Here is a 14,453-nt window from a genome sequence, read left to right on the forward strand (position 1 = left end):
GTGGAGGGTATTCTGAGTTGTGTTGTTTTTCCCAGCCCCCACTGTGTGTAATTGTGTCTGTTGTCTCAGCTGGTAACAGTCAGGGACTCTTGTATTGTTCACCCTCTTCTAGTAACACGTTGAGACTGTGTTTTTGAAGGTATCTGTTGATCTTTGTAGCCTTCGGATGTCCCAGGTTCCCTCTATGCTTGGTGTGCCCGTGGTTGTTATGATGAATTAGAAGTGTTGTAGGTCTCCCTGGAGCTGGGCTTTTGGCTGAGTTGGTGGCTGGCTTTGTTTACACTCTAAGTACTGTGAGCTTTTCTGACTCCCAAGTCTTCGGGCTTCTGGTTGTATGGGTGGTATATCCTCCCCACAGTAGTGCTGGGGAGTGCCAGAGGGCTGAAATCCTCCCAGCTGAGCAGGCTGCCAGTCCTCCCTTTGAGCTTTCAGGACTCATTTTGTTTAGTCCAAATAGTTCCACCCTGAGCAGTGCCTCTCCCGTGCCTGAGGTCCTTTCAAGAGCCCAGCTGTATATCTCTTTAACTCCAGGATTTTATCACAGTTTTTGTGGGTACTTGTGGTAAGCAGGTAGACCCCTGAGCAAGTGGGCACTTCCTAGGACCTCTCTATGTTGAATGTGCCCATGAAGATTGTTAAAATTGCTGCATTCTCCTAGGGTTGGTTGGGTTGGGTGGTTGGGTTCTGCACTGCACTTCTCCTCCCCCCCACCCCCCACCCGCACCTGCAGCAGCTTGGGATCCACTCACCTAGCTGTGTTGTCTCAGTTTATATCCAGGGCTTTGTCGGGGCTGCTGGGACAAAGGTCAGCAACAGGTCTGCGGTGTATCCTCAGGTCTCTGTTTCTGAGCTGTAGCCTTTTCCCACAATTTGGTTTCCTCTCCCTAGCTGAATTGTCTGTTGTAGGGGTTGTAGCAAGGCTGGGCCAAATACTGTGGAGCAGCTGCAGCTGCCGCTGCAGGCAGTTTCCCTCTGCAGTGCTTCCTGCCTTCCGGGGCGCCTAGATTTGTAAAGGAGTCTGGTGAGTAGGAAGCCACTGGAGTTCCCCTATCAGAGTTGCAGGGTTCAGCTAATCCTGCCAGTGTGGCTTCCCTTATGGGAACTCCCCAATCGTCAATTCTCCCTTGGTTATTTTTCTTCTAGTGAGTCCAGGGCATTCTCATTTGGTTTGAAACTCGTAGCATGTAAGTCTATAGTCCATTTTTACATAATCCCATGCAAATTTGGATGTAGTCATCTCGATGTCTTTATTCTGCAGCCATCTTGCCCGTTCCCAGCTGGTCAAGCTGATCAGTGGCTTTGCGTGGTACTCAGGCTCTCCTAATCGGGTCTTCAGTTTCAGCGGTTTTTCCCTGTACCCAGGAATTGCTGATCAGATTTGCAATCTTTCGGCAGCCTGGGTTCCACCCACTGAGCTGAGCTGTCCCCCTTCACCTCCAGAGTTTAGCGTGTGGCAAAGGGGCTCCTGCACCCTGTTGAACTTCCAGGCTCCTGGGTTTTTTCCTCCTGGGTTTCCCAGAAGGTAACTCCCCAATCGTGTATTCCCCCTCAGTTATCTACCTTCTAGTGAGTCCAGGTTGTTTTCGTTTGGGTTGAAACTATCAGTAAGTAAGTCTATAGTCCATTTTCAGTCCTCTATTCCCATGCAAGTGTGGACACAGTGATCTCTGTGTCTTTACTCTGCCACCATCTTCCGGAAGTCCTCTATTTCCTTTTTTAATGTCTCATTTTCTTTCTTCAGTTCATTGAATGTTTGTTTATATCATTTTTTTCTTTTTAATTTTTTCATTCATTTCCTTGTTTGTGTTCTTCAACTCCTCAATGGTTTGTCTCATTTCATTTTTTTTCTTCTTTTTGTTTGGTTATCATGATTCTGAATTCTCTATCTGGTAGGCTGAGCAGTTCTTCTATTTATTTGGTGGTTTTTGCTGACTGTTCTTTTTGTGGTGAATTTTCCCCATATGGACTTGCTTGAATATTTGTTTGTCTTCGTTTCTCTGTCATGCATTTTCTAATACTTTCTATTCATTGAGACACGGTGTTGCTATTATTGACAGGCACTTTTTTCTGGCTTTTATTTCTGGGATGGCAGAGGGACTTCCAGACACTTCAGTTGTGGAGGGTATTCTGAGCCCTTTTTTGTTTCAATATCTCCTGTTTTTCCAACCTCTACCCTGTGGAATTATGTCTGTTGTCTCTGCCAGTGATGTTCAGGGGTCTCATGTGGTATTAAGCTTCTTCTGGTAACTTGTTGAGTCCTTGTCTCTCTGGAAGGTGCCTTTTGATCTTAATGGCCTTCTGATGTCCCGGGTTCCCTCTATGCTTGGCTGTAGCCCAGAAGTGTGCATTAGACGTGTTGCAGCTGCGCCTGTGGTTGTGCCAATCAGTGGTTTTGTTTATTTTCTGAGCACTGTAAATCTTGCTAGGTAGTGCCTTACTGGCCCACACATCTTCAGGCCACTGCTGTTTAGTAACACCTTGAGTCCTAATTCTACACACCCCCCAGTTTTGCAGGCTGTCTATCTTCCCTCTAGCACTCCAGGGCTCTTTGTGCCCACTCAGAGGCATCTCTCCCTGAGCAGTCTTTACCTGCTTCTTGGGGGAGTGTTAATGGGCCTGTTTTGATTCAGTCTAACCTTTTTTCTTCCTTTTATCTCTGGGGCTTTGTGAACTTGCTGGCCCCACCTTAGTGACTAATGCCAGGAACAAGCCTCCAGGCCTATGCTGTGGGGGTGGGTGTAAGAGTTGCATGCCTTGCAGCTGTCCCTCTCACCAGATTTTTTTCTCCACCCCCCTAGGCTTTATATGCCCACTTAAGCAGTCTTCCCCCTAACCCCCACCCTCGGTTCTAATCACTGAGCCAAATGAGCAGGAAGCTTCTGTCTGCAGTGCTATAGACTGGGCGTTCCCCCAATCAATTGGAGTTGCGGTGTTCAGCTTAAAATCCTGTCTGTGGTGCTTTGGGATAGCAGTTCCCTTATCCGAACTCTCAGTTATCTTCCTTCTAGTGAGTCCAGAGTGTTCTCATTTGGGTTGAAACTTGTAGCATGTAAGTCTATAGTCCATTTTTATATATTTCCGTGAGAGCCTGGATGTTGTCATCTCAGGGTCTTTACTCTGCTGCCATCTTGCCCGCTCCTGAGCTGGTCGAGTTGGTGCATCACCAGCTTTGCCCAGCGCCCAGGTGCTCCGGATCAGATCTGCCATCTTTCCTGTGCCTGGGCTCCACTCACTGTGCTAAGCAATCTCCCTTCACCTCCAGGGCTTTGGTGAGGGGTAAAGGAGCTCCTGCAGCCCACCAAACTTCCAGGCTCCTGAGCCCTCCAGGGGTGGGGAGGGGAGTTCTCTTATCGGAACTCCCCAATCACTGATTCTCCCTCAGATATTTTCCTTCTAGTGAGTCCAGGATTTTCTCTTTTGGGTTGAAACTTGTAGTATGTAAGTCTATATTCTGTTTTCAGTCATAAATTCCTGCGCGTACCTGGATGCAGTGATCTCTGCGTCTTTTGGACTCGTGTTTTACTGACAGTGGCTGCATGTCAACTCTAACCACTATTTGGAAAATTGGAAAGGTTGATATTAGCACATTTGGAAAAAACTAAATTTGGAAAATGTGTTATATTATTTTTGAATAACTGACAATATCTCTTATTACCTTATAACTTGAACCTTTGGTGTCCCAAAATTCTGAGTTTAAATACTGTGCAGTTGCTGTATAAAATGACTTTGGTGAAAGCTTTTCTTAAGTTCTCTGTTTTCCCACTTTTAGGTAGAATAAAAAAAATTTCTGACATCAAAGAACATGTGTGGGAGTGAAAGAAATAAGACTTTTCTCACTTTTACCACAGTGCCTACACCAGAATAAATCTCAATGGATGTCATTTATTAAAAACTATTTAAAACTTTAAAGAAATGTTTTCATAATAGCAACTTTTACTGGAGTAGTCAGCATGCTTACTGTCCTTTTTCAAGTGATCATTTATCTATAAAAATTGTTGTTAATTGTACTAATGGATGTTGACTACAGTCATTTATGTGTTTATGTGTTTACCTTTTTTGGGAGGGGCTATTCTAGAAACTATTATTCTGAGACTACAAATACATATATAGAATACTACAATAATTTCCACAACATATTCTGCACACTAGTTACAGCAGCATCTAATTTAAGATGTACATGATGATCCCAAAGTCTTTTCCCCCCCAGTTTAACTGAGAAATAATTGACCTTATAACATTTGTATAAGACATGCAATGTAATGATTGCGCGCGCACACACACACATTTATATATATTACAAAATAATCACTTAAGTGAGTATAGTCAATGTCCATCACCACAGTTACATTTTTTTCTCTTCTAGTGAGCACTTTTAAGATCTACTCTCAGCAATTTTTAAATGTACAAAACAGTGCTGTTAGCTGTAGTTACCATTCTGTATATTATAGCCCCAGGATTGTTATTTTTTATTAAGTAATATTGGCACCCCATCAGGTATTACCACCAAAGTGCACCACCACCTACTTCTCCCCATTCTACTACCATGGACCATTGTACTTCCTTTTCTCTTTGTTCTTAACCCTCTTTCACCTTCTCCCCCTCTTGGTGCTTCAGTCCTATAGTCTGCTATCAATGGTTAGTTTTTCATTTTGTCTTTATCTGTCTACTAACTTATTTACTTTATATTCTACATATTAGTGACATCAACTAATATTTATTTTTCTCCTTCTGACTTAATCCACTTAGTATTACAATGTCCAGCTCCATCCATGTTGCCACAATGACATGAGTTTATCTTTTTTTGATCGTATTTCACCACATCTTCACCCACACATCTATTCTGGGGAAACAGTTTTAAGTTATTTCCATAATTTAGCTGTAGTAAAATAGTGCTGCAATAAACATGGGAGTGCAAGTTTCCTTTCAAATTAGTGTTTTTGAATTTTTAGGCAGACAGGAGTGGAACTAATGTGTCAAATGACAGATCCATATTTAATATTTTGCGACACCTCCTCCATACTGTTTTCATAAGGGCTGGGCCACTTTGCATCCCCATCAGCAGTGAAGGAGGGTTCCTTTCTCCACATCCTCACCAGCACTTGCTCCTGGTCTTTTTGATGTGGACCATCCTTACAGGCATGAGATGATATCTCATGCCTACAATAATTTCTTTTCGAGTGTGTGTTATGTACAAGTGATTACAAATTGACAGTACACTTGGACTTTAAAACAAACTGTGTTCCTCTTCACCAGACTGAACCATCAGTCCCTTCAGCAGAGCACTCTGGTGGGTGGAGGAATTGAGGCGGTGCTGACTTCCGCACATCCCAGCCTTCCCTCAGTGCCTCTACCTCAGGAACCCATGAGGCCCAGGCAGCCACAGGTTCGACAGCAACAGAGGCTCCTCCAGGTATGTGACAGGAGAAATAAGGACAAGGCATTATGGGCCCTCAAAACTCAAAAGAAATAACAAGCTTTTCCAAATTAATTGCCAAGTTCCGAGGTACCCTAGGAGCTAAACTGGTAAAATTTATTTCCAACTTAACTAGTATCTCCTTTTGTCTCTACATCTATCAAGGCATAGCCAGAAATTGCAAAGCATCCTTTTTCCCTTTCACAGAGTATCAGGAGGTGGCTGGAGAGTTAATTTAATAATGTAAGCTTCAGCTTACAGTCACTCACTAGAGGTCATGCAACTTGACTGCAAAATTTTTTCATGCATATTTAAAACACACACACAAAATCGAGCTGTCCAGAGCTTTTGTCATATTCCTATGAGGATTTTTAATCCAAAAATTTCTGTAATACCTCTGGTCTGTTTAGGCTGTAAAGTTAGCGTTTCATAGGTAGGATTTTTCAATGGGATACTTTATTTCATCTGTTAGAATCCAGAAAGATATCTTTCACTTATGTAACATAAATACTAAGTTTCTTGGATCAAAGTTTCCTCCTGTTGATATACTCTTGCTTCTAACTTTCTTATGTGGGAAATACAGGCTATTACAGTTACCTGTTCCACTTGTCTTCATTATTAACAGCTTGACCTAGCAGTCTAACTTGAGATGAACTGTCATTATATTACCATAAAGAAAGAAAAAATAAAAATACCAAAAATGGGGAATCTACAGAGTTGAGATACCCAAAGTGTGTCAGTGTGAAGTCAGTGAGAAGTAAACCTGTCATGCAGGAGTGGGCAGTAAAGGAACATGTATGACTCAGTATTGACACTGACTGGAGGGAAGAAAAATACATCTGCCCTAAACATTGAAATCACCAGCTCTAGTGGGCTTGAGGACTGAGTCAGTATGATATAACAAATTTTGGCCTGGCAGTGCCCTAGGGGATAGGCAAAAACCAAAACAAATCCTCACAGAACTAGGCTTTACATTTAGAAGATGCCTTTAGTTGTAGGATGCCATTAGCTGATTCCAATTTTTATCTTAATATGAAAAAAAACACAAAGTCCTATCACAAAATTGTAAAAATACAGTAGTTGGTTTGAGTTGAAGATGGTCCCATTTACTCTCTCTAACGTGGAAAAACCCCTCCAGTCCTCAATTTTGTCATAAGTAAAATGGAAATAATTATAGTAGCTAATTTTGGATGTGTAGTGAGAATTAAATAGGAAAATGTGAGTGAAATACTTACTTGGTAATACTGTTGTTAAGATACCATTAATATAACTATTAATACTCATATTTCTTAAAGCAGTGTTTTCCAAAATTCTAAGCATATGTTTTCAAAAGGTTTTAGGACTTTGTATTTCTCTCTACTGTAAAATTTCTCAATCCCAAAACACAAAAGAAAGCTATTACATTTTTTGTTAATTTACTATTTCCTTTTTTTATACTTGTGTTTCTTAAAGCTACCAATTTTAAAAACCTTCCTTATCTGTTATTCTGTCCTATTTATTGATCCCAAATAGCGTAACATTGTCTTCCTGGTAATTTTTTCTTTACCAACACATTCCGTAGAGATTTAAAAAAAAAAAAAAAGTGATTGTCTCCTGCATCAATGTTGTACCTACTCTTTTTTTTTTTTTTTTTTTTTTTTTGGTAATTAACTATCTCCATAACAACACAAATTCAGAACTTTAAAGCTGAGTTAATTTTTCTTGGAAGGGACCCAAATGGAGAAATGGCTTCATATAGCAACCACTATGTTTCTGGCTCAACTCACATTGTTTATGTTGGAGTGATCCTTCCTAGACATCACCTAGGATTCCACATTCATGGATATTCTGATAAATGCCACCTAGAAATACCTCTTCTATTATTTGACCTTAAAGATGGAAAATGTAAAGTTTAAGAAGAAGTCTCTCACTTATCAAGTTGGTGTTTGCATGGAGGACATTTTACAGGTCACTGAGAAAACTACCTAGTAGTTTCCCATCTGTATCCCACCTGGAGATATCTAGTCTGTGTTTCTTCAGTGATGTAGAAATGTTCTCCAAGGGCCATGTATGTGAGTCACCTTTGTCACAGACACCACTTATTTTTTGACTGATAGTGTATGCCAGAACTTCTCACATCTGTATCTTCCTTTAAAAAAAATAATAATTTTCAAGAGTTCCTGAAGAACAACTGCTCCACCTCCTCCCATTTTTCTTCCTTCTATCTCCTCTTTCTGTTCTTGTTTTTCCTCTTTCCTCATCAACATCTTCCTTTAAGAAAATCAAGATTTCCTCCATATGTCCTAAGGAATTAAAACTACAAAGCAGTCAGCCCCCCTTGTTGCACAGTGGGTTAAAGCACAGCACTAAGAAGCTAAAGCCACTTCCGCATGAGTTTGATCCCCGCCTGCCCTGGAGGAGATCCACATAGCCCGGCAGACCTCTCCTGACCCGCCCGCTGCTCCCCTCAGCAGTATACTTTGTCGATCTGCCTGTTATGCTCCCCACCCCATTCTGTCTCTGGTGAATCTTCTCACTGCCCCTGCACCTCTGGGCTGCACCTCAGTTCTGTGCACAAATAAATAAATAATCTTAAAAAAAAAAAAAACTACATAGCATGTTGATGTCTAACCTGGTAGTATAAAATCAAAGATAAGGAAGAGAACATGATGTGAAATGAATTAAAATAGTAACTATGAAAGATGTCCATGAATAGTGGAAAGTACTGAAAGGAGAGTGTCTTCATGGACAAGCAGATTTCTTCCTTTCCCTAAAGATAAACACTGCTTGATAAGGCAAAAGAGGAGAAGGCTGGGATATAATAGTTTTATTGTACCAGTTTATTAGATAGAAGGCATATTGGAATGTATCCAGCCCTACTTTTAGGTGTATATTCCTTTTTCTCTTTACAGATGCAGCAAGCCCAGCAGCCCCCGGGGCCCCCGGGGCCCCCGCAACCCCCGCAGTCCCAGCAGCCCCAGCAGCCCCAGCAGTCCTCACAGCCCCAGAGTCAAACCCTTGGTCTTCAAGCAATGCAGACCCAGCAGCCTTTGGTAAGATCAGGAATTTTAGAACCAGACATGTGGGTTTCTCCTTTAAAGCCAGTTGCATTTTTCTTACCCCATAAGATTGGTAAGAGTCAAAATGGTCTAGATATACCCTAGCAACTTTTTCCCCTAGAATTATAACAGTGTAGGACTGTGTTGTATAATGACCATACTAGTTTTCACAGAAAGGTTTAAATAAATACTTGGGGAGCAGTAGCTAATACCATTTTTCCTCTTCATTATTTATACTTTTCCATTGATTAAAACATTTATATGCAAGACACCAAATTTTTTTGTAAACAATGTTAAATGATCATAATATATGATTTTATTACCTATAGGTTATTTTTGAATTTTTTACAATAAGAGAAAATATGAATGCTTTCTAAATAATCTTTTCTGATATAAAAGAAAGTTTGATTTCAACCATTTAGCCTTTGCTGCAAGAATACTCATGTAATTCATAATTGTAAGGTTCACTTCTATGGCTTTTTAAATTAAATATTAAAGGTTATATGCATACCATAAATTAACATTTTCTATACCTCTGTAATTTACAGCAGCCTTTGGCAATACCGTATCTTGCAGTTCACTATTTTTCTTTAAATTAATTCTTTTTCTAATCATTTAAACATATTTTGAAAAGAAAAATTTTATCATTACCACCAGTGGTCACATACTTGCGACCTTGATATGTACTTGCCCTTATCAGAAATATTATAAAAACAAAGTAGGTAATTCAGTAAAATGATGAGTGCTGCCTACAATAAGCAGGCTTACCACATACAAATCATACTTTAAGAAATCCTGGTTATCAGAACAGGATTTAAAAGATGAATGGGGGCCCTTCCTGGTGTTGCAATGGGTTAAAACTCAGGACTACGAGGCTAGCCAAAGCCACTTCACCACAAGTTCAATCCTGGTCAGGGAGGTGACCCACATGGCACGGCAGACCTCTCCTGACCTGCCCACTGCTCCCCTCAGCAGTATACTTTGTCAGCCTACATGTTCTTCTTTCCACTCTGTCTCTGGTGGATCCTGTTACCACCCCCTACACCGCTGGCCTGTTACCCCAATTCTGTATGCATAAATAAATAAATCCTAAAAAAATAAAATTAAAGATAAATGGTTTCATAACTTCTACTAGAGAAAGAACAGCATAGCTGTGGTAGTAGCACATTAGGAGGATCAGGGTAGAGGTAGGTGGTAAAACAATGATTATGCCCAATAGTACTACTTCTGGAAAAAGGTCAGTTGGGGTAGGGTAATTCTAGTGCATTATACAAACATCTATCTTAGACAGTTTGATTTCCATTTTTAATGAAATTCTTTATCATGACGTAACTCTGACTCATTTATTTCCTAGTGGGTCTTAAAATTTATTATGATGCATTTCAAAAATCCTTTTTAAAGTGCCGGGACTTAAAAATGTTCACTTTTTTAACATCAGCAGTATATTTGTAGAGACTGGGCATTACTTATAAATGTTAGGAAAGACTCCGTCAGATGGGATGCTGCTAGCTGATTCTAAACAACCACCCAAGAAAAATATGTAATTTACCTTGAAATTATTTCAAATGCCCTGAAGACTTGTAAGAATGGTTCAAATTGTATAAATACTTCATTCAACTTCATTTTTAATATTTGTCAACATTTGCATATGCGTTTCCCCCATTATCTGTTCAAAAAAATAACATTCTTATGCTAGTTTACTCCAAATACTTAAGGTATTTTTTTTTAAGAACAAGATTATTCTATGTCTAAAACTTGGCATTACATCATAATAATAAAAATTAACATTAATACAATTCTATGACTTTTTTGCAGACTATGCCAATTGCACCATCACTATGCCTTTGCAGTTTTTCCTAGTCTGGAAGCACCCTTTGCATGTTTTTGTTTTTTTAGAGATTTATTTATATATGCATATAGAACTGATTTATAGGCCAGAGGTGCAGGGGCGCTAAGTGGCTTCACCAGAGACAGAATGGGGAGCAGAACAGGCAGATCGACAAAGTACACTAATGAGGGGAGCAGGGGACGAGACAGCTGTGCCACATGGATCACCTCCAGGGCTGGGGATTGAACTCCCACTGAAGTGGCTGTGGCTAGTTTGCAGTGCTGTTTCCTAACCTGCTGTACCACCAAGGAGGACCAAAAGTTTTTAATTTTCCATTCTTTTTATTCATCTCTAATTTGGAACAATCTTACAGCCTACTTATTTTGTCTTATGACATTGACTTTTTTTGACATTTTGATATTTATTTTGTAGAATGTTACTCAATTTGATTTTTTGATGCTTCCTCATGATTAGATTCTTATAAGGCATTTTTGGTAGGAATATACAGAAGTGATATGTTTATCTCTGTTTATCAAATTGTCGATGCATTTTTAGTGATTTTATTTTACTGTCTGTTTAAGTGACACCTGCTAGATCGCTATACACTGAAGTTACTGATAACCTTTTGTAGTTAGTGAGTAACTTGGGCACTTACTTCAATACAATAACTATTATTTTACTCATGAGACCTTTACCTACCACTGTTAGTATTTATTAAATTGTTTTTGCTTAAATCCATTTTGTTGGTTGTAATGGGAAAATGATAATTTGCTAAATAGTTCCCTTTTTTTCTTCATTGAAGAGTATTTAAGAAATAATTTTTTCTTCTTTATCTATCTTGCTCTATATAAGTTATGTTTAAATATGAAACCTAATATTTGACTCTTTAATTTTAAGGTGTACAGACTACTGGAAGAGTTTAAATTCTTCCTCCAAATTTTATGCAATTCTTTATCCAAATTTTATGGCATCAATTAGATTAAATTTATAAACTTAAAAATTCGCTCTCTGTGAAGTGTATTATAACATTAAGCATTAAAATTTCTTAAGGTGGTCCAAAATATTCTGATGGCATTTTGACAAAAAGCCAAAATATAAATTAGTATTACGAATTATTTTTATCAACCTGGGCCTTTTTCCTTCTAATTTAAAAGACAACTGTTAATCTAATCGTATTCGCAGCATAGTATGTAAAGGAGGGTAATATAAAATCATTTCAGTGATTTCATACAAATTTATAAATGAGTAATTGACTAATAATTATAAGGTGCCCATTAATTTGAGAATTACAATTTCTTTGACTAACTGTAACTAATAAGGAAATGGTTATATAAAGCATGCCTACTTTAACAAAAAAACAAGCATTTAATGTAGAACTGCTTCAGTTACTTTTGAATATATGTGTTTGATCACATTTTTTAGCAGTTTTTCAATGTCCTGCATGTAATAAATATGTATTAAAATATACGAGATTCACAAGTAGTAAGAATACATCTGTGCATTCAACACATATATTTAAATTTGTATTTGCTTCTATTTGGTTTATATATTTAAATTTATATATTTAATAGCACATATATGTAACTGCCATCCTAAAACTACATGAGTTTCACTTTTCCCAAATGTTGAATTTAAATTGTGACTGTACTAAATTTAAAATACTAAATTTCAGCAAAAACCTTGAATTTGATTGACATCTGTAATTAAGTAAGAATTAACAGTATCTTCATTAACCTCTTTTTTGGGGGTAGTGGTGGCAGAATTTGAGGCCTTTCCCCCACCTATTATTAACCATTATTTTTGTTGGCTTGAAATATAATATGTAAGAAATACATAAAATAGTAAGTTGTACAACTAGTTATATTTTTTTTTAACTAGTTATATTTTTAAAGAATCATAACTACATGAATACAGCTGGATATCAACATCAAATATTTATAGCTGGATGGCATCAATTAGATTAGATTTGACAATGAAATATATAGGGTAAAAAAATAAGCATTTGATTCTATCAAATGGTTAAATTTACCAACAGGCAGAATTGAGATATTCCATCCCCCTGTTCCATTAGAATTAAAATGTATGTAACATAAGAGAATTCAATATTTCTACTCATCTAATAGCTTGACTTAATTAATTAATTATATGTTAAGAATATCAGTTGTATTCTGTTTAGGTTTCTAAGGCAGTATTGAAGATTGTTAATTAAAAAGGTTTTATTTTATTCAGTCATTTAAAACTAGTTTAAAATTGCCATCCCTGGGATTAGGTAGGTTAATCAGAGCATGACACAATGATTTTCCTTTGTGTTCATTAGAATAGTTCCAGAGAAACAAAACTGTTACTCACAGCAACCATAGTGATTATAAAGTCCACACTAGACATTTTACTGTTTTCATTTTACAGTGAAACTTTTTTTAAAAGCCCTTTTGTGAAGTGCCGTCTTTGATATTTATAGCACAATACTATAATCACAAAGTAGTTACTTTTACAAAGCAAGAAAATACACTTTCTCATGTGTTTACGTGTGTGTGTGCGCGTGTGCTTATGTGTGTCTGTTTTGTAATTTCTAGGAAGGTCTAGGAAATTTAAAATTTCACTTAGAATGATAAATTTCAAACTACACAGTGATGGTTAGTTATCTTGGGTTTTACCATTATAATAATTTCTCTTTGAAGCACACTTATTTTGCATTCTTGTTGATATATACCCTTAATTTTATCACTATATTCTGTAGATTTGTCAGTTTAAATAGCTGTGAAGTCAGTCTGTTGTGGAGCTTTGCTGTTATTTGCTTAACAACCTCACCAACTGTTAAATTGTTTCCAATTGCAAAAATGTTTGTTGCTAGGGGTATTTTGATATATACTCTATTCCTTTTTTTGGTCTTCTCACAATAAAAGAAAGTAGAAGTATAAGAAAAATTTACCTCTAATTGTCTATTTTCAGAAAAGCAATAACACTATTAAGAAAAGATTTAATTTTAATTTTGACATTGTTTCTTTTTCCACTAGGATTTATTACATGTATTATAGATATGTTTATTTAAATTTATTTAAACATCTCCATCAGACCTAAATCTTGTTACTGGCCAACATTCTTCATACTTTGTTTATTTCTTTGCTGAAGACAGAGTTAGCTGTTGCAAAGAAGCTAGTACCGGCTCATTTGGGGTTCAGGTTTGTGCAATCATAAGGAAGCAGTGGTGGTACTGACAAGTAACTCACCCTGGTGATGATTGTTCTCTGGTAACATGCACAATTCAGTTCAGCAGGTGTTTAATCAACAGGTACACTCAAACCAGCACTCAGAAGTTATGGAAAACCAGTGAAGTACCAAGCAAGGCAGCTGGTGGCTTAGACTCCTAGAGAATGACTCAGCTCAATGGAGGAACTGTGCCTAGAAGCAGTATAGCTAGAAGGGTAGTTATGTTAGTTTGCTGTAGCTGCTATTGAGTATAACAAGGTACCACAAACTAGGTGATTTAAACAATATAATTTTTTTTGTTTTTAAATCTCATAGAAGGGTAGTTATGTTAGTTTGCTGTAGCTGCTATTGAGTATAACAAGGTACCACAAACTAGGTGATTTAAACAATATAATTTTTTTGTTTTTAAATCTCATAGTTCTGGAGTCTAGAAGTCCAGGAGGTTTAAATATTCTGGTGGCTTACTGGCACTGTTTGATATTCCTTGGCTCAGAGAAATGTAACGCTCTCTCTGCCTCCATCTTCTCATGGTGGTGGTGTTGTGTGTGTTCGTGTCCAAATTTCCCATTTTCACACTGGTCATATTGGGTCAGGTTTTACCCAATGACACTCATTTTAACTTTTTACTTCCTTTGTAAGGACCCTGTTGCCAAGATACATTCTAAGGTACTGGGGGTTAGGAAACCAACATATTTTCTTAGGGGGATAATGATCATGGAAAATATGAGAAGATTGGAAGGTGTTAATAGGGGGAGGGGGTGAATCTGGTAGACCTTGGAAGCCAGTAGAATTTGATTCACTGCTTTTTGACTCTTCTTGATGATGTTCCCTTGTTAGCAACATTAGGTGAGAACCTCTGTGATAATAATAGGCAACACCCATCAAGAGAGGTAAGCACTACCTAGGAGTCAAAACTGGCTTTTTTGAAATGTCTTCAGAAAACAGGGAAAGCTTTTCTGTGACAAGA

General features: G+C 37.9%; 1 protein-coding gene across 1 annotated transcript in view; it reads left to right on the top strand.

The window, feature by feature from the left end:
* The window catches only part of MED12L (mediator complex subunit 12-like), a 347,532-nt gene that overhangs the window by 321,692 nt on the left and 11,387 nt on the right, over nt 1–14,453 (top strand). The window contains exons 40-41 of the mRNA XM_004675377.2: nt 5,254–5,410; nt 8,305–8,445. Of these exons, the coding sequence (XP_004675434.2) occupies nt 5,254–5,410; nt 8,305–8,445 (298 nt within the window). The remainder of the gene's footprint in view (nt 1–5,253; nt 5,411–8,304; nt 8,446–14,453) is intronic.

The sequence above is a fragment of the Condylura cristata genome, unplaced genomic scaffold (genome assembly GCF_000260355.1).
Source record: "Condylura cristata isolate star-nosed mole 26May11 unplaced genomic scaffold, ConCri1.0 scaffold00003, whole genome shotgun sequence".
Lineage (NCBI taxonomy): Eukaryota > Metazoa > Chordata > Mammalia > Eulipotyphla > Talpidae > Condylura > Condylura cristata.